Here is a 22,614-nt window from a genome sequence, read left to right as displayed (position 1 = left end):
GCTGAACCGATCGCAACAATATTTTGGGTGGGTAATCCTCGGACCCCCTGGAGTAAAATAGGCTATATTGTTTTTTCAATTTATCCAAGTTTTCCAATTTTGCAGTTTTTCCAAACACAATGGAATAATATTTACCGATATGAACAGTGATTTGGCTTTTGTTGAAATTCTACATATGAGGAGAGAGTAGATCGACTCCTGACGAACTCTTCCTATATAAACGTGCGGCTCCGAAGTAACACAGCAGCATGTGCAAAGCGACTGAGAAACAGGTGTAGCGGCCACTTCCGTGTTACAGATTTGGCGCGCACTCTTCACACATAAACGTGCGACTGAGAAAGACGTGTAGCGGCCGCTTCCGTTTTGCAGAATTCAATCTTTTTTCAAAATGTGCGCCATGTACTGTTTAGATTTTGATGATTTGCGTGTGATATGATTCAACGGATGTTTATATGAATCGTTTAAAATAAAAAAGCCTTCAATTTCTGATATTTTTCCCTTTCATTTGGGCCTCCAAATTGAAGCCCCGCCCATTGGGCGGGTACCGTTGCTAGTTGGTTTTAATGACATTTGATGTTTGCATGATTTTGCCATTCATTTCGTGAATAATTATGAAAATTAATGACAGTGCAGAGTGTTGGTATATTGCTCACAGGTGAGGTATTCGAGAGATTCTCATGTGATTTGAATGAATAACGGTTTTCTAAATTATCACAAATATTGAATCCCAGTAGATTGTAAGTAAGCTGGGTGAAACGTGTATTAACTTACTAAATGTCTATGCTTTCTACTTTACAACGTTTATATGTTCTTGATGGCATGAATCACAATCAGCTGCAATGACATCACCAGTGATGTTCATTCCAACAGAGTAATTAAGGATGGGGAAAAACACTTGGAATGATGAATATGTCTTTGCCTGAAAATCCCAAACCATAAAAAGTGACTTTTGAAGCATTAATTGAACAGTGTAAATACATTGTGGTCGGGAAGTCGGTTACATAATGTAGAAAAGATTGCGCTGAAAAATGGATATGACTGGTGAGGTTGGATTTCTGGACTGAAATCGATAAATCTATTAATTGAAAAATTAATTTGAGCAGTGGAGTGATGAGGATTGAAGGAGGGTAAAGGTAAACTTGAAAGGTTAAGTCTACATGGAAGATAGAATAAGGCTTATGCAGCAGGAAATTTGCCGGTTATTGGCAATAGGTGACTGCTGGCCTTGAAATGCCCCTCGTACTTTAGCATACATTCGTACTACTACTGCTATGTTTATATTCATGATCAGTAATAAAAATTAGTGTTGGAAGGCCAAGTTTGAATTTGAACATTCGTCTCAAGATCTCACTCTGCCACTCCAGAAAGATCATCAAAAACCCCACCTGCCTATTTCCATACTTGTTCATTGGAAGAGGTTCGATCCCCTGAATGTATTAGTCTCACCATCAGCCATGACCTCTAAATGAGCTGGCCAAATCGAAAATCTGGCCTCAAAAGCTAGCCACAGACTGGGCATCCTCCATTCCAAGTCATTCATTGATAAACCAGAACTGCACAGAGGCTACAAGGCCCTTCTTTGTAGCTCAATTGAGTACCATTCTCCCCTTTTGGCTGCCACCGCAGCATCACATCTGTCTCATCTTTCTTTTCTTCTCTTTCTTCTTCTGCTTCGTCTTTTTTTTCCTTTTTTTTTCTTCTTCTTCTTCCTCTTCTTCTTCTTCTTCTTCTTCTTCTCTCGCTCTCTCTCTCTCCCCTTTCCCCTCTCTCCTTGATTATGTGTAATCTAAAGCTCCCAACATTATTGGCATCTCCCACAATGATGCTGAAGCACAAGGCCTTTAGCTCTTACATCACAGGCAAGTACCTGGTGGGATCTCTTTTTTTCCTACACCTTTATCCCATTTAGCCCCCTTTTCTCATATTTCTCACCCCTCTAATCCTCCCAGCCGCTCTGCGATGCACACATTCTTGTAGTAATCCCCTTGTCATTCAACTTACAAAATTCAGGATTTCTGCACATCTCGACTTTTTTGTTGAAACATTAAGTAAGTGTAAACATTATTGCACACATGTTATGTGGTGAACATTAAGTAAGTGTAAAGTTATCATATACAATGTAAGTATTTGTCTTGATGTTTATTTAACTGTGGAACAGCTCAGAATGAGACATTTCCTGCTGCGTGACAAAAACTGCTCTTGCATTTGTCAACTTTCCTGCACTTCCTAATTAGAATGAATATTGCCTTAAACTCGCAAATGAGTCATGTTATACGATTTGTCCATATTCTGCACTTTTCCGTTCATGCCAATTGCAACTTTTATTAGAAGAAAAGTTATACTTTTCCATTTAACATTTTATTGTGTTTTCTGATTTAAAATGTGTGGTTGCTATCATATTCTGATTATTGTACACTAACTATCCTATGCGTTTTTGAGAGTTTAGTTACTGCAACTGATCATTTTATGATCATGTTGATCTGCAACATGACTGCAACATGCAACATGACACAACATGTATGACTGCAACATGTTGATCTCTTGGAAGAACTTGCACCTCACAACACCGACAAAAGTACATTGTTATAAATATGTTATGTATAGTGGGAGACAATGGACAAATCAATACAGGATATGGGATATTGGCACCTGCTATCCCAGTCTTACTCGATAGGCTCAGATGAGAATCGGAGGCTAGACAACCCAAAAGGAATCCGATTTTATTTTATTTGGTGAGATCAACCCAAAAGGAATCCAATTTTATTTTATTTGGGGAGATCAACCCAAAAGGAATCCAATTTTATTTTATTTGGGGAGATTAACCCAAAAGGAATCCAATTTTATTTTATTTGGGGATATCAACCCAAAAGGAATCCGATTGTTTTATTTGGGGATATCAACCCAAAAGGAATCCGATTGTTTTATTTGGGGAGATCAACCCAATCGGAATCCGATTGTTTTATTTGGGGAGATCAACCCAAAAGGAATCCGATTTTCTTTTCTTTGGGGAGATCAACCCTAAAGGAATCCAATTTTATTTTATTTGGAGAGATCAACCCAAAAGGAATCCGATTTAGTTTTTTTTGGGGAGATCAACCCAAAACGAATCCAGTTTTATTTTATTTGGGGAGATCAACCGAAAAGGAATCTGATTTCGTTTTTTGGGGGGAGATCAACCCAAAACGAATCCAATTTTTTTTTATTTGGGGAGATCAACCCAAAAGGAATCCAATTATATTTTATTTGGGGAGATCAACCCAAAACGAATCCAGTTTTATTTTATTTGGGGAGATCAACCCAAAAGGAATCTGATTTAGTTTTTTTGGGGGAGATCAACCCAAAACGAATCCAATTTTTTTTTATTTGGAGAGATCAACCCAAAAGGAATCCAATTTTCTTTTCTTTGGCGAGGTCAACCCAAAAGGAATCCAATTTTATTTTATTTGGAGAGATCAACCCCAAAGGAATCTGATTTAGTTTTTTTTGGGGAGATCAACCCAAAACGAATCCAATTTTTTTTTATTTGGGGAGATCAACCCAAAAGGAATCCAATTTTCTTTTCTTTGGCGAGATCAACCCAAAAGGAATCCAATTTTATTTTATTTGGAGAGATCAACCCCAAAGGAATCTGATTTAGTTTTTTTTGGGGAGATCAACCCAAAACGAATCCAATTTTTTTTTATTTGGGGAGATCAACCCAAAAGGAATCCAATTTTCTTTTCTTTGGCGAGATCAACCCAAAAGGAATCCAATTTTATTTTATTTGGAGAGATCAACCCCAAAGGAATCTGATTTAGTTTTTTTTGGGGAGATCAACCCAAAACGAATCCAATTTTTTTTTATTTGGGGAGATCAACCCAAAAGGAATCCAATTTTCTTTTCTTTGGCGAGATCAACCCAAAAGGAATCCAATTTTATTTTATTTGGGGAGATCAACCCAAAAGGAATCTGATTTAGTTTTTTTTGGGGAGAGCAACCCAAAACGAATCCAATTTTTTTTTATTTGGGGAGATCAACCCAAAAGCAATCTGATTTAGTTTTTTGGGGGGAGATCAACCCAAAACGAATCCAATTTTTTTTTATTTGGGGAGATCAACCCAAAAGCAATCTGATTTAGTTTTTTTGGGGGAGATCAACCCAAAACGAATCCAATTTTATTTTATTTGGGGAGATCAACCCAAAAGGAATCTGATTTAGTTTTTTTGGGGGAGATCAACCCAAAACGAATCCAATTTTATTTTATTTGGAGAGATCAACCCAAAAGCAATCTGATTTAGTTTTTTTTGGGGAGATCAACCAAAAAGGAATCCAATTTTTTTTTATTTGGGGAGATCAACCCAAAACGAATCCAATTATATTTTATTTGGTGAGATCAACCAAAAAGGAATCCAATTTTATTTTATATGGAGAGATCAACGCAAAAGGAATCAAATTATATTTTATTTGGTGAGATCAACCAAAAAGGAATCCAATTTTTTTTTGGGGGGGAGATCAACCCAAAAGGAATCCAATTTTATTTTATATGGAGAGATCAACCAAAAAGGAATCCAATTTTTTTTTATTTGGGGAGATCAACCCAAAACGAATCCAATTATATTTTATTTGGGGAGATCAACCCAAAACGAATCCAATTATATTTTATTTGGTGATATCAACCCAAAAGGAATCCAATTTTATTTTATATGGAGAGATCAACCCAAAACGAATCAAATTATATTTTATTTGGTGAGATCAACCAAAAAGGAATCCAATTTTATTTTATATGGAGAGATCAACCCAAAAGGAATCCAATTTTATTTTATTTGGTGAGATCAACCAAAAAGGAATCCAATTTTATTTTATATGGAGAGATCAACCCAAAAGGAATCCAATTTTATTTTATTTGGTGAGATCAACCAAAAAGGAATCCAATTTTATTTTATTTGGCGAGGTCAACCCAAAAGGAATCCGATTTTCTTTTCTTTGGCGAGGTCATCCCAAAAGGAAATCCAATTTTATTTTATTTGGAGAGATCAACCTAAAAGGAATCCTATTTTATTTTTCTTGGTGAGATCAACCCAAAAGGAATGCTATTTTATTTTTCTTGGTGAGATCAACCCAAAAGGAATCCTATTTTATTTGGCGAGATCAACCCAAAAGGAATCATATTTTATTTTTCTTGGTGAGATAAACACAAAAGGAATCCTATTTTCTTTTCTTTGGAGAGATCAACCCAAAAGGAATCCAATGTTTGAATACTGGATAAGTGAAGACTATTTGACTGGTTTAATTTTAGCACAGTCATTCCATTGTGCTCTAAACGTTTTTGCATGAGCATTATGTGTGTATGAAGTAGTTATTTAATAAAAGGTGTTGTCGACTATCGTGATAATAATTGATCAAATTGGTTAATTCGGTTATTGGTTCTTCTTGTCGTGGTAAATGTGGACATGCTTTCATACTAGACATCCTGGAAAGCTGGTTCAATGTTTCTCAAAATAAACATTCTACGAATTAAATTATCTTATAATAATAATAATAGTAATATCAACAATAATGATATGAGTTCCCTTTGTGGGGATATTGGTGAAATACCTGCTGAGATGGGCTGTACACTTGGTGTGGATGGGAGAAGAGAGAATGGCAAAGAGAGCGGATAGGTTGAGTGAACAAGGTAGGAGGAAAAGAGGTAGACCACGGTTGAGTTGAGAGGATTGTGTGAAGAGGGGATATCAGAAAGGTGGGGGTGGTTGGAAGGTGGAGAGAGTTGGCTGAGGACAGAGGGGAGTGGAGGATTATCGTGGTCAAGGCAGGGCAGGAGCTTTGTACCATTGGACCTCACCCCTTACAAAGGGAAGAGGAGGAGAACAACAATTCCCTTTCAAGGAACTTCCATCCAGGAGGAAGCCATTGGGCCCATGAAGCCTGCACAATGGTTTTCAACCTATGGTTGTTTGTCTGTGCTCTATCCTTTTAAATGCTGTGTGTCAAGCAAGGAAGCAGCACGCACCATTTAAAAAAGTCTTTGCTATGACTCGGCCGCGGTCGGGTTCGAATCGCCCACCTACCATATTCAGATTGGGCGTTCTAACCATTACACCACCGAGTCTAACCAGACGTTCTAGCCATTACGTTGCTTTACTATTGTTTGACATTATGTGATTGTTTTTCTGAGAAATTCACTTTGAATTTTTGACATGATATAACCAACAATCCTTCACCATTATTTTGATTATTCTAATCTTTCCTTCACCCTGCAGCTTCAACAGAACCAATAACAGAGAGTACAACAAAAGTAGCCGATACAACAACAACTACTGGTAGGATATACACCCATCCTTTAATGTTATTTGATTTCTGAACTATCTTTGCGAACCGTCGCATTCATTATAATTATTAAACTGTATGACAATAAAATGCCAGTTTATTGCACTCATAATGACTAATTAATTGCGCACACATTGTTTTTCATTCATGGCGATTTGAAAATTGCCACTTCTCGTGAATGCCATTATTATATAGAAAATAATGGATGAAATCTTCAGTGACATTATTGTGTTCAGTTCCATTTGCCACATCTGAGGAGGGGTTGCCATAGAGAAGGTTCAATTTGGAGCAACTACATTGATTCCAGGACTCACTAGACTAAGTAAGCTAGGAGGAGTGGCTGAAGGAGACAGCTGGGCATAAAAATTAGAAAGGCGATTAAAAGAAGATCTGATGGAGATGATTACGATAATGAAGGGTATAGACAGTATAAGAGCAGAAGTTATAGCGTCAGGGCCACAGCTTTAGAGTAAAGAAGAGAAGAGTTAAGACTTTAAGGGAGGGGTGCTTCACTCGGCGAGTAATTATAATGCATGGATATGATCTCCCTGAAAACGTGTCGGCAAAAGACACAGAAGGTGGGTTTAAACTAGAATTAGAAAGGACCTAGGAGCAGCGGGGTCAAGGGGTACATGGATATTGGCAGGATAGTGCAGGCTTGATGGCCAAAATGGCCTCCTCCTGCATTAAAGGTACCTGCGTGTGATTCCTTGTGTGTGTGTGTGTGTGTGTGTGTGTGTGTGTGATAAATAAATTTTCCTTGGCAGTTCGCTGAGTTTGATATTGTTACAGATCTCAGTCGTCGGCGCTCCCCTTATCAAGGGGGGGTGGGGGGGGGGGTTAATCCCCTTGTCTTTTTATCTTGCCGACCCGAGTCCTGGGGGTTATAATGTCCTTCCCGGCGCGGCATTAGGTAGGGTTTGTTAGGCCGAGGGGTTCACTACTACCTAAGTACTAACGCCGGCCGGAAACGAGGGAATAACTCCCGCTCGAACCAAGGATATGATGGAAAATGCCGAGCGGATAGCAATCCGCGATCCGAGCTATTAACAAATGACGACCCGATTCTAAGCGGTTTCAATCGTGCCACGTTTACCCAATGATGGAAAGGACGGATGCGATCAGATGGAGAGGAAACCAGAATATAGGAAGAACAAAGATGGGTTTATTAACAAATGTACAGAAAGAAGAGGAAACAAAAGGAATATACAGGATAGGAAGAGGAAGAAGCAGCACACAAGGCAGTCTTAAAACAGTCTTATTCTAATACCCCAGACAAACATACACACTCACACGGGGATTGTAGCTGGTAGGGTGGAAGGTCCGGCGATGGGGTCCAGGCTCCACTCGACTCCGGTCCAGCGGGCGAAACCCGGCAGGCAGCTGCGCGTATATTGGAATGCGTCCGGACAGTTTTATATAGCGGGGGGAAGCTGGTGTCCTGCATACGTAATATTTGCAAGTTCGTGCTAAACGCCCCCTCTCCAATGTTCTCTTAACAGCGCACCGTATATCTCTTCTTCAAGGCCTTTTTACAACGCGCGCGCCTCCAACCAGTCCTTGTAACGAGCGCGCCTCCAACAAGTCCTTTCGCAAATGTGCGCTCCGTTTCAGTCCTCTGTAACGAGCGCGTCTCCAACAAGTCCTTTCGCAAATGTGCGCTCCGTATCAGTCCTGTAACGAGCCCGCCTCCAACAAGTCCTTTTGCAAATGTGCGCTCCGTATCAGTCCTGTGAAAGGGCTTTGCGTTCGCGCTTATATATCGCAAGCCACGATCGCTCCACGCGCCTCAAAGCCACGCCTGTCGGTGATGTTCCCTCAGCCCTGGTTGGCTGGTGAGGGCTTACCGGCTCCGCCTTTGATGGCTGGTTGACGTGCCACACCTTCTTCTTGGCGCTCCGCTTCTTTCTCGGGCCTCACCTCGTGGCCCCTTGGCTAGTTCTAGCCAACAAAAACCAAAGCAAGCACGGCAATAGCCAGGGGTAGCCAAAGCGCGAGGTGCGGCAAAAGCCCAACCATTAGGAGCAGCAGCAAACGCCGCGGCAGCGCAAGCCAAAAGGCAGCGAACGCTGCTGGCAAAGGCAAAAGTGCAACTGCAAAAGCCAAATGGCGCAATTAAAAGGAAAAGTCTCCTCCGAGGTGGAGGTTGGGGGTGAAGGCTGGAATGATGGCTGGATGGATGGATGGATGGATGGATAGATTGAAGAGGGGACCTAGGTTATTTAATTGACACAACGCAGAGTTGACTATTGCGAACACGGCCTTATCTAAACACATAATAATGAAATAACTGGAGTCCTATGGTGTCCTATGTGTTGCTGTGGCCTACCTATGGGGTGCTACCTTTAACCTTTAATGAGAATTATTTACAAGAGTGTGGGTTCTGAAAACCGCAACAATATTATCTATGTGATGATCAGTCACAACAGCTGCGATATCTTGACAAGTGGGGTTCATCCTGACAGGTGAAACCAACTAACCGTTTAAAGCAATCACAATTAGCTTGCTGAATCTCTTTTTGTACTGTAGAATCTTATTAAGAAGAACAATCAGTCTGTGAGATGAATTCCAGTGACAGTAGTAAAAGTAAATAAAGAACTCAATTTATTTATTTATTGTTTACACATTGGTGTTTACATTTCCTGCCCCCTCTCCCTTCTTTAGTTTTTAATTTCTCCGATTTTAATCTCAAAACTATTCAACTTGATGGAACTATCTTCAGAACTGCAGTATTGTTCTTGTTCATAGTGTTACGGATTCGTCACTTCCGTTGTTGTGGTTTTCATCCACTGTAAACATTTTTGATTCCATGTACTATTATTGTTGTCGTTTAAGGGAAATATATATTACTATTTTCCAAAAGGTAAAAAAGTTAATGTTTTAAATGAAACCGGAACCGAACGACGACGAAGAGGAAGAGGAAAAAGAAGGCGGAGCGAGTGAAGTCGGACAAGAAGCCGAGTTGCTTCGAGATCTGGAGCGAACAATTGGCGAACGATAGTCACGAGTGAACGTTGGGTTTCCCAGGAAAGGGATTCCTGCGACAGAGTTGTTATCGCTGTGACAGATCAACCTGCGTGTCAGGTTTTGCGATTGATTCCGAAGAGAATCATTGAAGGGCCGTTACGCCTCGAGAATGGGCCGTCGGCCATTTTGACTCGCGCGCTTTGCAGCGCTCAAGGTTTTTCGCCTCGCTTTAATCGTTTTCACCGCATTCAGACGTGGATCTGACGTGTGTGTGTGTGACGTGGCTTTTAAATGGAAAATCTGCGGTTCGCCGATTGGAAGCCGTGAAACGTCCATATCCGAGGGTGTGATTTCCCAGTCGCCTGGAGGACGCCTTTGGATTTCCCAGTCACCTTGAGGGTGCCTTTATGCAGCTTTGGCCGCGTGACTCTGTCATCCGAACGGGATTCTGGTCTCGATTAGACATCGTTTTGATGATCGCTGGAGCGGATCGACTTTGGCTTGAAGCTGGGATCGACTTTGGCTTGAAACCGGAATCAACTTTGGTTTGAAGCCTGGAAAGAGACATTGGGAATGTTCTTGTTTCACTCACTTGGAGCACAGTGAGTTATATATTACGAAACTGGTGGTACCATCATAGGATATATATTGATTGTATTTTTGATTACTATTATTGTTGTACTGTTATTCTTGTGTGATCTTAATACAATATTTGTTTGTTGGTAACAGTTGGTGTGGCTTCACCATTGATCTTTGACATACAGAATAACACATTTTTCTGCCGTGACTCCTCACGGGGCTCGGAGGTACACCGTGACCAGGGGTTTGGGGAGGTGGTTTGAGGGGGAGCAGGTGCGGTGGTGGTTAAGCTGTTGTCGATGTTGTCGATTTTGCTTTGGAAGAATGAAAGGAAGGAGATGCAGTTTTCTACTGTGAATGACTGGGTTGTGGTGTTCAGGGGGCTGAGGAGTTTGTTTATTGTAGAGAAGAGTGCTTTTGGGTTTCCAGAGCCAGGGTGGATAATTTGAGAGTAGTAGGCGGAGCGGGCATGGGAGAGGGCATCTTTGTAGTGCTGTAGGTGGTCTTGTAGGCTTGGGAGTGAATTGTGAGACCTGTTTTATTGCGGAGTCTTTCAAGTTGGCGAGCACGAGTTTTCATCAGGCGGAGTTCAGGGGTAAACCAGGGAGCAGAATGGGTGAAAGAAACTGTTTTGGTTTTTATAGGCACAAGCTGGTCAAGGCAGGAGGAGAGAGTGTGGTTGTAGTAGTCAGTGAGGTCAGAAGTGGTGTGGAGGTCAACGAAGGGAGAAGTGGACATTTTTTCAGAGAGGGTGGATGAGAATGAGGTAGGTGAAAGAGCGTTTAGCTTACGGAAGTTGATAGTGCGATAATGCCTTGGTGCTGGGGTGGGGATGTTGATGGTCATAGTGATGGCTAAGTGGTCAGAGAGGGTGAGGTCGGAGCCAGAGAGATGGTGCAAAATTAATCCAGTAGAGCAGACAAGGTCCAGAATGTGCCCACGGTTATGGGTAGGAAAGTTGACATGTTGAGTGAGGTTAAAGCAGTTGAGTAAATCAGTGAAGTCAGTGGTTATTGTGGAGTCAGTGGAGTCCATGTGGATATTGAAATCACCAAGGAGGAGGATTGAGGGGGAGAGGGAACAGAGCTGGGTCAGAAAGTAGGAGAAGTCAGACAGGAATGATGGGTGTGGTTTGGGAGGGCAGTAGACGACAGCCATGACTGACTGCGTGTGACCAGAGAGTTTAAAAGCCAGGTGTTCAAATGATGGAGCAGATGAGATGGAGATGAGGCTGGTATTGATGTCCTGTCGGTGTATTACGGCAATTCCACCACCTCGGCCCTCCGAGCGTGGTTTATTGATGTATGAATATCCATTGGGTGTAGTGAGGTTGAGTGAGAAGTAGTCCAGAGGTTGTTGCCAGGTTTCAGTGAGACAGAGAAAGTCCAGTTTATTATCCAGAATGTAGTCGTTCAGGATGAGGCTTTTGTTGTTGAGGGACCGGGTATTGAACAGAGTGAGCTTCATGTTTGTTTGTACGGTGGGGATGAACTCAGGTGAATTAGCCAGGGTTTGCAGACAGGAGGTGCGTTGCTGTGACCAGGTACGCTGGGACGATGAGTGTGAGTGCGCTGAGCCGACCAGAGTACGGGAATGAAGTGACCTGTTTGTAAGTAAACAAACTTACGACCAGAGCCTCTATGAATATATCTGGGTCGTCGCAGGAGTCCGTGGTATTTGATTGCAGAGATGCATGATGGGGTGGAGTAAGTGTTGAGCAGAAGTAGCCTTGCAGCGGAGTACCTTCGAGCCATGTCAGGCAGGAGCGAAGGGGACGAGGACAAGGCCAAGGTCGAGGAGGACGAGTAGGCCTTGCCAGTGGAAGCGGCTTGCCAGAAGCGGCGAGCATGACAGTAAAGGCCGAAGCGGCAGACGAGGCACAGGACAGTTCGGGAGCGGGCCTGAGGCAACGGTGGAAGAGCCGGGCAGGCGAAGCCAGAAGCAGAGCCGGGACCGAGCAGGGAGCAGACCAACGGCCAAAAAGCCGCCACGACCACCAGAAAAGCAGACTATGTACAATGACCCAGTAGGAGAAGCATCGAGCAAGACAGTAAAGGCCAGAGTGGCAGACAAGCCGCAGGACAGTCCGGGAGCAGGCCTGAGGCAACAGTGGAAGAGCCGGGCAGGCGAAGCCAGGAGCAGAGCCGGGACCGAGCAGGGAGCAGACCCAATGGCCAAAAAGCCGCCACGACCACCAGAAAAGCAGACTATGTACAATGACCCAGTCGGAGAAGCGGCGAAAAAGTAACGCCAGCGTCCTCTCCAGACCGGACCGGAAGATACGATGTCGTATCGAAACCAGAATCCCGCTCGGTTGACAGTCACACTGCCAAACATAGGCAAAAGTGTCCTCAAGAGGCGGCTTGGAAAATCACCCCTTCTGGTAAGGACGTTCAATGGCTCCCACTCGGCGAACCGCAATTTTCCCACTCAAAAGCCACGTTACAAACACACACCAGATTAACGTCTGGATGCGGTGAAAATGGTTAAAGCGAAGTGAAAAACCTTGAGCGATGCGCAAAGCGCGCAAGTCAAAATGGCCGACGGCCCGTTCTCGAGACGTAACGGCCCTCCAATGATTCTCTTCAGAATTAACTGCAAAACCTGACACGCAGGTTGATCGGTCACAGCGATAACAACTCTGTCGCAGGAATCCCTTTCCCGGGAAACCCAAAGTTCACTCCTGACTCTCGTTCGCCAACGTTCGCTCAGGACCTTGAAGCAGCTCGGCTTCTTGTCCGACTCACTCGCTCCGCCTTCTCCTCCTCCTCTTCCTCTTCGTCGTCGTCGTCCGGTTCCGGTTTCATTTAAAACATTAACTTTTTTACCTTTTGAAAATAGTAATCTCTATTTCCCTTAACGACAACAATAATAGAACATGGAATCAAAAATGTTTACAGTGGATGAAAACCACAACAATGGAAGTGACGAATCTGCAACACTTCCCCCCCCCCCCCCCCCCCCCCAAGAAAGAAAGTTTGAACATCGTGAAAACTTTCTTTTCCTGCAAAAACTCTTTTAACAAACAAAGGTAAAACTCACACCCAAAATATCAATTCATGTGAACAACAATAATTAATATTCCCCAAAATAAAGCAACAAAACTTCCAAACCACCTACAGGAATTTCCAAAGTTAGTTCACTCTGGATAAAGCATCAGCAACGACATTGTCCCTGCCCTTTACATGCTCAATTTCCAAGTTGAACTCCTGCAAAGCCAAACTCCATCTCATCAACCTCTGGTTTTTATTTTTCATTTTTTGAATGAAGGTTAAGGGGTTGTGATCAGTGAATCCAAAGCAAAGCAAATCTATAGCACTTTTTGAAGGAGGCCGAGCTGAGAGCCAGGTTTCATGGTGGTTGGGTGGTGAGGCCTGGAAATATTCACTGCATGGACGCATTTAGGAACGTGGAGTTCACGGGTTAATCCGTATAGGAATCTTGGCTCGGCTGCTCCTGAGCACTCGGTGCTTCCAACTTTTCTCTTGATCATAAAAATCATAATCATGGTTGTAGAGTCGGGTGCTGTAGTCACGTGAGTACCCATCCCCATCTCGGCTACCACCGTAATAGTCATCCCGTCGAGAGTTGCCAAAACTGCGCTGCTGCTGCTGGGAACCTCCATAGTCATCACGACTGCGGCCGCCACTAAAACTACTACTCCCACCCCGGGAGCCATAGCCACCCCTGAAACTACCTCCACGTTTTCCTCCTCTGTAGCCCCCTCGACGCCCTTCTCTACGGTTATGGTCCGATCATCCAAATCCTTGCCATTCAAATCCTTTTCTGCATCTTTGGCGTCCTTTGTGTTTTCAAACGTGACAAAGCCAAACTCTCGACTTTTGCGTCTCCCTGTCTTTTATCAGCAGCATTTCCAAGAGTGGTACATATTTGCCAAAGATAGAGTCCAGAACATCTTCACTTGTGTCAAAGTTCAGTCCACCTACAAAGAGCTTGCCAACATTGCCTCCATCCATGACTTGTGTGTGCTGACACTTAGTTTCAGGGTACTCGACAAGAAGTGCCTGTGCAAAGCGTGACGTCAGTACCTTCTCCTTCTCTTCAGAGCGCTTCCTACCCATAGCACGAGTCGCGGCACAGGATGGAAAGATACCCGGAATCTCATGCTCTGACTGTGCGGTGTTATTTTCCATACTAGGCTTTTCAACAAACATCGGATTACCAGAAACTCGACCACCGGCCAAATCATTCCCGATAACAAAAGAGATTCCCTTTACAGGAAGAGTGGCTTGTAAACCTACGGTGACCGGTCCTGACACCAAATCAGACTTCAAATGGATGACATGAAGAGGAGCTTTAACATAGCCACCAACCCCTGGTAAAAGAACACTTAACACCAGTTGCCGTCTTCTCTGACAATGGCAAAATGCCCTCAAGCATCAAAGATTGATGTGCTCCTGTGTCCCTCAATACCCTAACAGGTCTCTGGTTCGTTAAGTCTCCATCCAGTGACACCAACCCCTCTGAAATAAAAGGTTTGTAACCCTCTTGAACAAGGTCCTTCTGTGATGCCGTAACTTTGGCATGGGAACCTTCACAAGGCACTGTCCTCCAAGGACGATTTCTCGCATTTCCCAATGCATTCGGAGTTGTACTAGTCTGACTCCACTCCTGATTTTTCCTTTTCAGGGCGTAACATTGGGACATCAAATGCCCAGGTTTCTTGCAAAAAGCGCAAGTCGGCCCGGAGGAAAACCTTGTGGTCTGCCTCGGGCCCCCCGGAAGATAAGTCTGTCTTGGAACTGTAGTCTTCTGATCCCTAAAAGTCGCGGTATCAGATTTGTCCCCATAGTCATCTCTAGGCCGCCTCCATGAATATTTGTTCTCCGAACCTGATTTACCATAACTCCCCTGACTAACTTTAGGCGGGAAGTTAGGTTTGTTTAACCCCATCCTGTGTGTCAAGGCATATTCATCTGCCACGGTTGCTGCCTCACACAACTCTGGTACTTTCTTTTCATCCAGATGTGCTTTAATGTCCACGTGGACACACTGTTTGAATTCCTCCACCAAGATCAATTGCCGCAACAGGTTGAAGTCTTTCCCAATCCCCTTCGAGTCACACCACCGATCAAACATGGTTTCCTTCATTCTGGCAAACTCCACATGGGTCTCACTCTCCCTCTTCCTGGCATTCCTGAATTTTTTGCCGGTAAGCTTTAGGGACCAATTCATAGGCTTTGAGAATGGTTTTCTTCACTATCTCATAATCTGCACATTGGTCAATCGGTAAAGCCGAGAATATATCTTGAGCTTTACCCACCAAAACACTTTGCACGAACATAGTCCAGGACCCCACAGGCCATTTTAGCATTTGAGCCACTTTCTCAAAGTGTAAAAAAAACTTGGCTACCTCCTTTTCATTGAAGGGTGGAACCAGCCTCACATGCCTACCAACATCCCAAGAGTTCTGACTAGTTGTCGAACTAGCCGGCATGGATGCTACTTCTCTCCGTTCTCCCAGTAATACCAGCTCCTTGAGTTTAACTTCCTTCTGATACTCCATGTCACGTTCCTTTAACTCCCTTTCGGCTCTCCTTTCCTCTGCTCTTTCCTCTGCTCTTCTTTCTTCTTCAGCTCTCCTCTCCTTTCCTCTGCTCTTCTCTCTTCTTCAGCTCTCCTTTCCTCTGCTCTTCTCTCCTCGAGTCTCGTTCCGTTCTGCTCTTCTTTCCTCGAGTTCCTTTTTAGCTCTCCTTTCCTCTGCTTTTAACCTTCCCTGGCTCTGCAGTTGCATCTCCATTTTCCGGAGCTCTACATTTTATTTTTCCTCGGGTAACCAATCCAAGGCTACCTCTTTCCATGTTCCTTGTCCCACCAGAGATTCTACCACCAATGTCTGCATCTCTGCTTTCTTCATATGAGCTCGGACCTCCAAGTTAAAATGTTTGGCCAATATCAAGAGATCCGATCTTTTAACGCTTGGAACTGTGCCTCATTAGGGGACGCCGCAAACTTTTCTGCGTCAAACACCATGGTGACTATGAGTTAGCACCTGTTAACCTTCACATAAAAAATTTCAATTTTTTTTTTTTAAATTTGGGAATGTTAGAAAAATTCCAAATTTGGGAATTTGGGGAATGTTAGGGAATTCTGTCCCGGACGAGGATGTTAGGGAATTTAATCAGCAAAGTCGAGCCCCCAATTTCTGTTACGTGCTCCTCCCCAAACCCCGGCCACAGTGTACCTCCGAGCCCCATGAGGAGTCACGGCAGAAAGATGTGTTATTCTGTATGTCTTAGATCAATGGTGAAACCACACCAATTGTTACCAACAAACAAGTATTGTATTAAGATCACACAAGAATAACAGTCCAAAAACAATAGTAATCAATTGCACAACCAATATATCCTTCCTATGATGGCACCATCAGTTCGTACAAGGTAACTCACTGTGCTCCAAGTGAGTGAAACAAGAACATTCCCAATGTCTTTCCCGGCGTCAAGCTAAAGTCGATCCGCTCCAGTGATCGTCAGAACGATGTCGTATCGAAACCAGAATCCCGCTCGGTTGACAGTCACACTGCCAAAGATAGGCAAAAGTGTCCTCAAGAGGCGGCTGGGAAAATCACCCCTTCTGGTACGGACATTCAACGGCTCCCACTCGGCGAACCGCAATTTTCCCACTCAAAAGCCACGTTACACACACACACACATACACACACACACACACACACACACAGACACACACACACACACAAACCAAGATTATCGTCTGGATGCGGTGAAAATGGTTAAAGCTAAGTGAAAAACCTTGAGCGATGCGCTAAGCGCGCAAGTCAAAATGGCCGACGGCCCGTTCTCAAGACGTAACGGCCCTCCAATGATTCTCTTCAGAATCAACCGCAAAACCTGACGTGCAGGTTGAATGGTTGATCTGTCACAGCGATGACAACTCTGTCGCAGGAATCCCTTTCCAGGGAAACCCAAAGTTCACTCGTGACTCTCGTTCGCCAACGTTCGCTCAGGCCCTTGAAGCAGCTCGGCTTCTTGTCCGACTCACTCGCTCCGCCTTCTCCTCCTCCTCTTCCTCTTCGTCGTCGTCCGGTTCCGGTTTCATTTAAAACATTAACTTTTTTACCTTTTGAAAATAGCAATATCTATTTCCCTCAAACAACAACAATAATAATACATGGAATCAAGAATGTTTACAGTGGATGAAAACCACAACAACAGAAGTGACGAATCCGTAACACAGCTCACCATCATAGAATCCACTATGAATTCTTCATTGTACCAGGGGTGCTTGAGGATAATGTGAGGCCATCTGTCGGAAAGTTGAAGCTCAACCGAAGGTGGACGTTGCAACATGACAATGACCCTAAACATACCAGTAAATCCACCAAGGAATGGCTGAAAAGAAAGAAATGGAGGGTCCTGGAATAGCCAAGTTAAAGCCCGGATCTAAATCCCATCGAGATGTTGTGGGGGGAATTTGAAACGAGCTGTGCATGCAAGAAACCCCTCAAACATCGCACAGCTGAAATAATTCTGCTTGGAGGAGTGGGCAAAAATTTCTCCCAGTCGATGTCAAAGACTGGTGTACAGTTATAAGAAACGCCTACTTGAGGTTTTTTCTGCCAAAGGGGGCAATACCACCTATTAGAGCCAAGGGTGTACTTACTTTTTCCACATGTGAAATTTATGTTTATTTAAATTATACAATGGACTATAAAATGTAAATGTGAATGAATGAATGAATGATCGTTTTAAGGCCATTTTCCCCGCTAGAGCGGGGGTTAGCCTTGCGGGCCCCATGACAATCATGGTTCCCTGTTTGAGGCAATGTTTTTATGGCCGGATGCCCTTCCTGACGCCAACCCTTGGTCACGCTCTTACGATGCGCAGGGATACGGTGTACCTATTCTAAATCGGGGTACACACCGTGATCATTCATCCCAGCAAGCTGGTGCTCAATTTGCCGACCTCGGAAGGATGAGAGGCTGAGTCAGTGAGTCATCCCCCCTGGCGTTAATTCAGCGATCGACCGGGATTCTAACCCAGGATCCTAGGATCCCAAGCCGGCACCCTAACCGCTAAGCCAACACCAGGACTGTAAAATGTAAATGTTTCATGATATTTGTTATATTATATCACCTTTATCTATCAATATTGTTGAAATGAAGATCAAATAGCTGTATGTTGAAATATGTTGAAAAAGTCAAAACTTTACATGGGGTGTACTTACTTTTTCACGTGACTGTGTATAAATATATATATATATATATATATATATATATATACATATGTCGTGCATAACAAGATACGTGCGAAATCCCTAAAATAAGTTGTTGGCCTATGTTGACCTCAAAAATACTTGGTGGTTGAATTCAGTGACCAGATAAGCAAATCCTCTTGAAATTTCAATTCAATCGGATGAAAACTGAGGATTTTAGAAATGTGGCCTATGTTTACCTTTTGGCCTATGCTTACCTCAAAAATAGTTGATGGTTGAATTCAGTGACCATATATGCAAATCCTCTTCAAATTTCAAGTCAATCAGATGAAAATTGAGGATTTTAGAAATTTGACAATTTTGGTGACCTTTGGCCTATGTTGACCTAAGCAATACTTGGTGGTTCAATTCAGTGACCTGGTATGCAACTCCTCTTAAAATTCCAAATCAATCAGTTGAAAATTGAAGATTTTAGAAATTCGACAAAGCTGGTGACCTTTGGCTTATGTTGACCTATTGACCTTTTGACCCCAAAAACAATAGGCTTCTTGCTTATGACCAACTCTACCATTTGGTGAAGTTTGTGAATATCAGTTGAAAATTGTGACCTGTAGGCGACTGATAGACAGACAGAATAATGCACAAGACCAACCAATATACTTGAAAATTATTCGGTTTTCGCAAGTAACAAGTACAGATACATTCCAAGTACACCGCCCCCATGCCAAATGAATAAATAGCATGTACTCCAGTGCGCAGCATTGCCTGGGTGGCTTCGGCACCCGGTGATACCGCAGTGCACTATATAGAGACGGTATTGGGAGGGAGATGTGTGCAATAATTGAGTGATTAATTTCTTCCTCTTTTTTTTTTTTTTTTTGATTAATTGTATTATTTCAATCGATTAATGATGATCGTAAAATAATTTCTTAATCAATTGGCTAATAGCCATACTTCAACCACCAGTGCTTCATCCGAAGCTGTAACTTTTTGAAAATTAATGAAATAATAAAAAAAAATATTTTTTTTGTATACTGAATCGAGGCTCGTGAAAGAGCTAACATTTATTTCACAAACAAATCAACCAGACAAACAAAACACACAAAAAGAGGGAGCGGAAGACAAGATGGGGAGAGAAGGGGAAGCACACAACCACAACATTTGAGAGCAGAGAGAAGTGTGGTAGGGAGAGGGCTTGGGGGCAGGAGGCGTGGGAGGGGGAGGGCGGGGAGGGAGAGGTATAAAACACAAGGGGACCGAAATTAGCGGGGGTAGAAAAGATCAAGGTTTTGGATGGGGGAGGATAAGAGATGGTGGTGAACAGCTGTTTTAAAGACCTGGAGGGTGCAGTGGGATTGAAGAGAGTGAGGGAGTTTGTTCCAGAGGCGGGAGAAAAGAGGAATGAAGGAGTGAAGGTGAGCAGAAAGTCTTGATTTTGGCAGTTTAACCATAAGAGGGTTGCAGGCAGATCTTGTGCGACCTGTAGGAATATTTTGGGGACAGAGCCCAGAGAGGGCTGGGGGGTCAAGGCCAGAGAGGAGTCGGTAGAAGACGGAAAGACCACCAACCTGCCTGCGGTGAGTGAGTGAAAGGCCCTTGGAGTTAGCTTCATCGCGGGAGATTCCAATGATTCTGAACGCTTTGGTTTCAACAGCATGCAGACGGGCTAGGTGTGAGGCAGGAGCACCAGACCAGAGGGGAGAGCAGTATTCCATAGAGCTGCAGATGAAAGCCTTGTATGTGGTGAGGAGCTCATGTGTGCCAAGGAAGGACTTCGCACGACGGAGGATGCCCAGTCGGCGACTGGCTTTGGAGGCCAGATTTGAAATGTGGTTTTCCCAGGAAAGATCATGGCAAATAGTGAGACCCAAAAACTTGAGTGACAGAACTTCTTGGAGAGGATTGTTCAGAAAGTGGATGGGAGGGTTTTCCAGTCGGTCTTTTCGGAGAGACATCGTAAGAGTGTGAGATTTATCAGGATTGAAAGACATGTTCCATTTGTTTGCCCAGTCTATGATTTTGTCCAGGTCTGCAGAGAGTGAGGAGGCTGCAGACTGCCGATCTGAGCAATGAGGAATGGAGCGACAGAGAGTGGAGTCGTCAGCAAAGAGATAGAGAGGATTTTCAAGAGAGTCAGAGAGATCATTGATGAAGACCAGAAAAAGCACAGGGCCCAGAACACTACCTTGGGGAACTCCAGCCTGAACAGGAAGAGGAGATGAGAGAAACCCATTCAGGGCCACACGTTGACTACGACCAGAGAGGAAGTCCGCCAGCCATGCGTGGAGATTTCCATGGATACCAAAGGAGGAGAGTTTGGTGAGCAGAGCAGGGTGCCAGACCGTATCGAAGGCACGTGAAATGTCAAGGGAGACAGCTATAATTTCCTGTTTGGCGTTGAGGACCTCCATCCATTGTTGAGAAAGCAGAAGCAGCATGTCCAGAGTAGAGTGACCAGGTCTGAAACCAAATTGATGATCAGAGATCAAGCCATTGGAGAAGATGAAAGATTTCATATCTGAAGCAATGATGGATTCCATGACTTTGCTGATAATTGGGAGAAGGCTGATTGGTCTGTAGTTGCTGGGATCTGTTTTTGCACCTTTTTTGTGCAAAGCGGTGATGTTGGCTGATTTCCAAGCAGATGGCAGATGACCTTGAGCAAAAGAGAGGGTGAAGAGAACAGAAAGAGGGAGTGAAAGAGCAGAAGAACATGATTTTAGGACCCGTGGGCTGATGCCGTCAGGACCAGTTGCAGAATCAAAGTCGACGGTTGACAGAAACTTTTCCACTTTGTCAGGAGGAAAGGACACAGAGTCCAGGAGCAGGTGGGTACGACTGGGTACCTGGTAATTGTAATTGTAACTGGTAATTGATTAATCATTCGATATTAATTAATCGATTAATTGATTAATCAATAAATCAAAAATATCCTTTACAGCCAAAACACTTGGTCATTGTCGTGGCTGCATATCAGCTTCATATCTCCAAAGGTGCCTGAGATATTGTTCAGATGAGAAATGAAATAAATAAGTACTTAATTAATCGATAATATTTAAGTAATGAATCAATTAACTGATTAATAATTTAAAAATGTTTTTGACAAAGTACTTTCTCACGATTGTGTCGAAATGTCAGCTTCCTATCTCAAAGGATGGCTGAGATATTGCCCGGACAAACAAACAAACAAGAAAGAAAGAAAGAAACCGGAGTGAAAACTGAGTACTCCCTTTCAGCGTGCATCATTGCCGGGCCCCCTTCTGTGCCCGGCGATGACGTTATGCAACTCCTGGAGATGGAATAGGAAAGGAGCGGTATACAAAAAAACAATTAAAACAAAACAATGACATTATTTAATTTGTCAGTTCACTCCACCCACACATAGGCTACACCTGACTAACTGCCAGTTTCACATACATACAAGGTGATAAAGAAAATGGCGTTAGACCTCATCATCTGATTATTTCAGTCTCATGATGGCCAATCTTTTTGGGAGGATACTGACCACCAGGCTGACAATGCCTGCACACCACTCGGTGGTTGAAATTTCAGACCCAAGCCTTTCTGCTGGGCAGCTATACTAGTTGGTGTTGCCTTAAGTTTTTAACATGGAACTTCCCAAATACATTTCGGAGGACATCTGGATTAAGTTAAACGAGGATGGCCTGTTTCTGAGAATTTGCATTAGAATAGTTTATCATTTCATTGAAAGGTCAATTATGAAGGTATTAAAAGTGTGATGTAATGTAAAGATCTACCTATGGCTGGTAGTTTTTTTTTGTCCCCTGTCCCCGTTTGTCCCCCGGTTTTCAAACTTGATCTGAGGTATGCTGAGACACGTGTCACGCCTCGCCTCGTTGATAAGCCCACAAGGTCGCGCCATGGAGCGGCCTGCATGTATTGCACTGTGTGAATTAAATAATTACCAACTCACGGTCTGAGGTACTAGCGATTCAAGAGATATCCATTTTCTAAATATTTTCGTTTAATCAACGATATCTGCCAAGCCACGTGCCCTATCGCAAATTCCAAAAGGACATTTATTAGACTGACATGCTGAACAGATTTGTGAAGTTTCCCCTTGATTTGATCAAAAATGAGGGAGGGGCTCGGTTTTAAAGGTTCATGCTTAAAAACGTCATAACTCTGAAACCATCAGTAATTTATTATATTTTTCGGTTCACGATCAATGATCGATGTGTATATATATGTTGCTCGGCTTGGCTCCGCCCTTCCCGAAAGCACGCGCTGTGTCGCGCTGTTGACGTTCGCGAGACGAGGCTGAGGCTGAGGGCGTGCGGTGCGGCTTGAGGAGAACTCGGGAATAAACAAGAGATATCCATTTTAAAAAAAATTTTCGTTTAATTCACGATATCTGCCAAACCACATACCCTATCGCAAATTCCAAAAGGACATTTTAGTGCTGAACAGATCTGTGAAGTTTCCCCTCGATTGGATAAAAAATGAGGGAGGAGCTCGGTTTTAAAGTTTCATGCTTTAAAACGTCATAACTCTGAAACCATGTGACGCATGACGTCATGCTCGCTGACTTTTTTGTTCGTCATGGGT

At 43.4% G+C, this 22,614-nt stretch overlaps 1 protein-coding gene across 2 annotated transcripts in view; it reads left to right on the top strand.

Annotated features, from left to right (window-relative positions):
• Positions 1-22,614, top strand: part of PTPRC (protein tyrosine phosphatase receptor type C) — a 162,087-nt gene that overhangs the window by 83,567 nt on the left and 55,906 nt on the right. For both annotated transcript variants that reach the window (XM_068125242.2, XM_078783738.1), the window contains one exon: positions 6,240-6,299. In XM_068125242.2, the coding sequence (XP_067981343.2) occupies positions 6,240-6,299 (60 nt within the window). The remainder of the gene's footprint in view (positions 1-6,239; positions 6,300-22,614) is intronic.

Source organism: Myxine glutinosa, chromosome 8, assembly GCF_964187855.1.
Source record: "Myxine glutinosa chromosome 8, kmMyxGlut1.1, whole genome shotgun sequence".
NCBI classification, from domain to species: domain Eukaryota; kingdom Metazoa; phylum Chordata; class Myxini; order Myxiniformes; family Myxinidae; genus Myxine; species Myxine glutinosa.
Note: the sequence above shows the minus strand (reverse complement) of the source record. Positions and strands in the feature narration are given on the sequence as shown.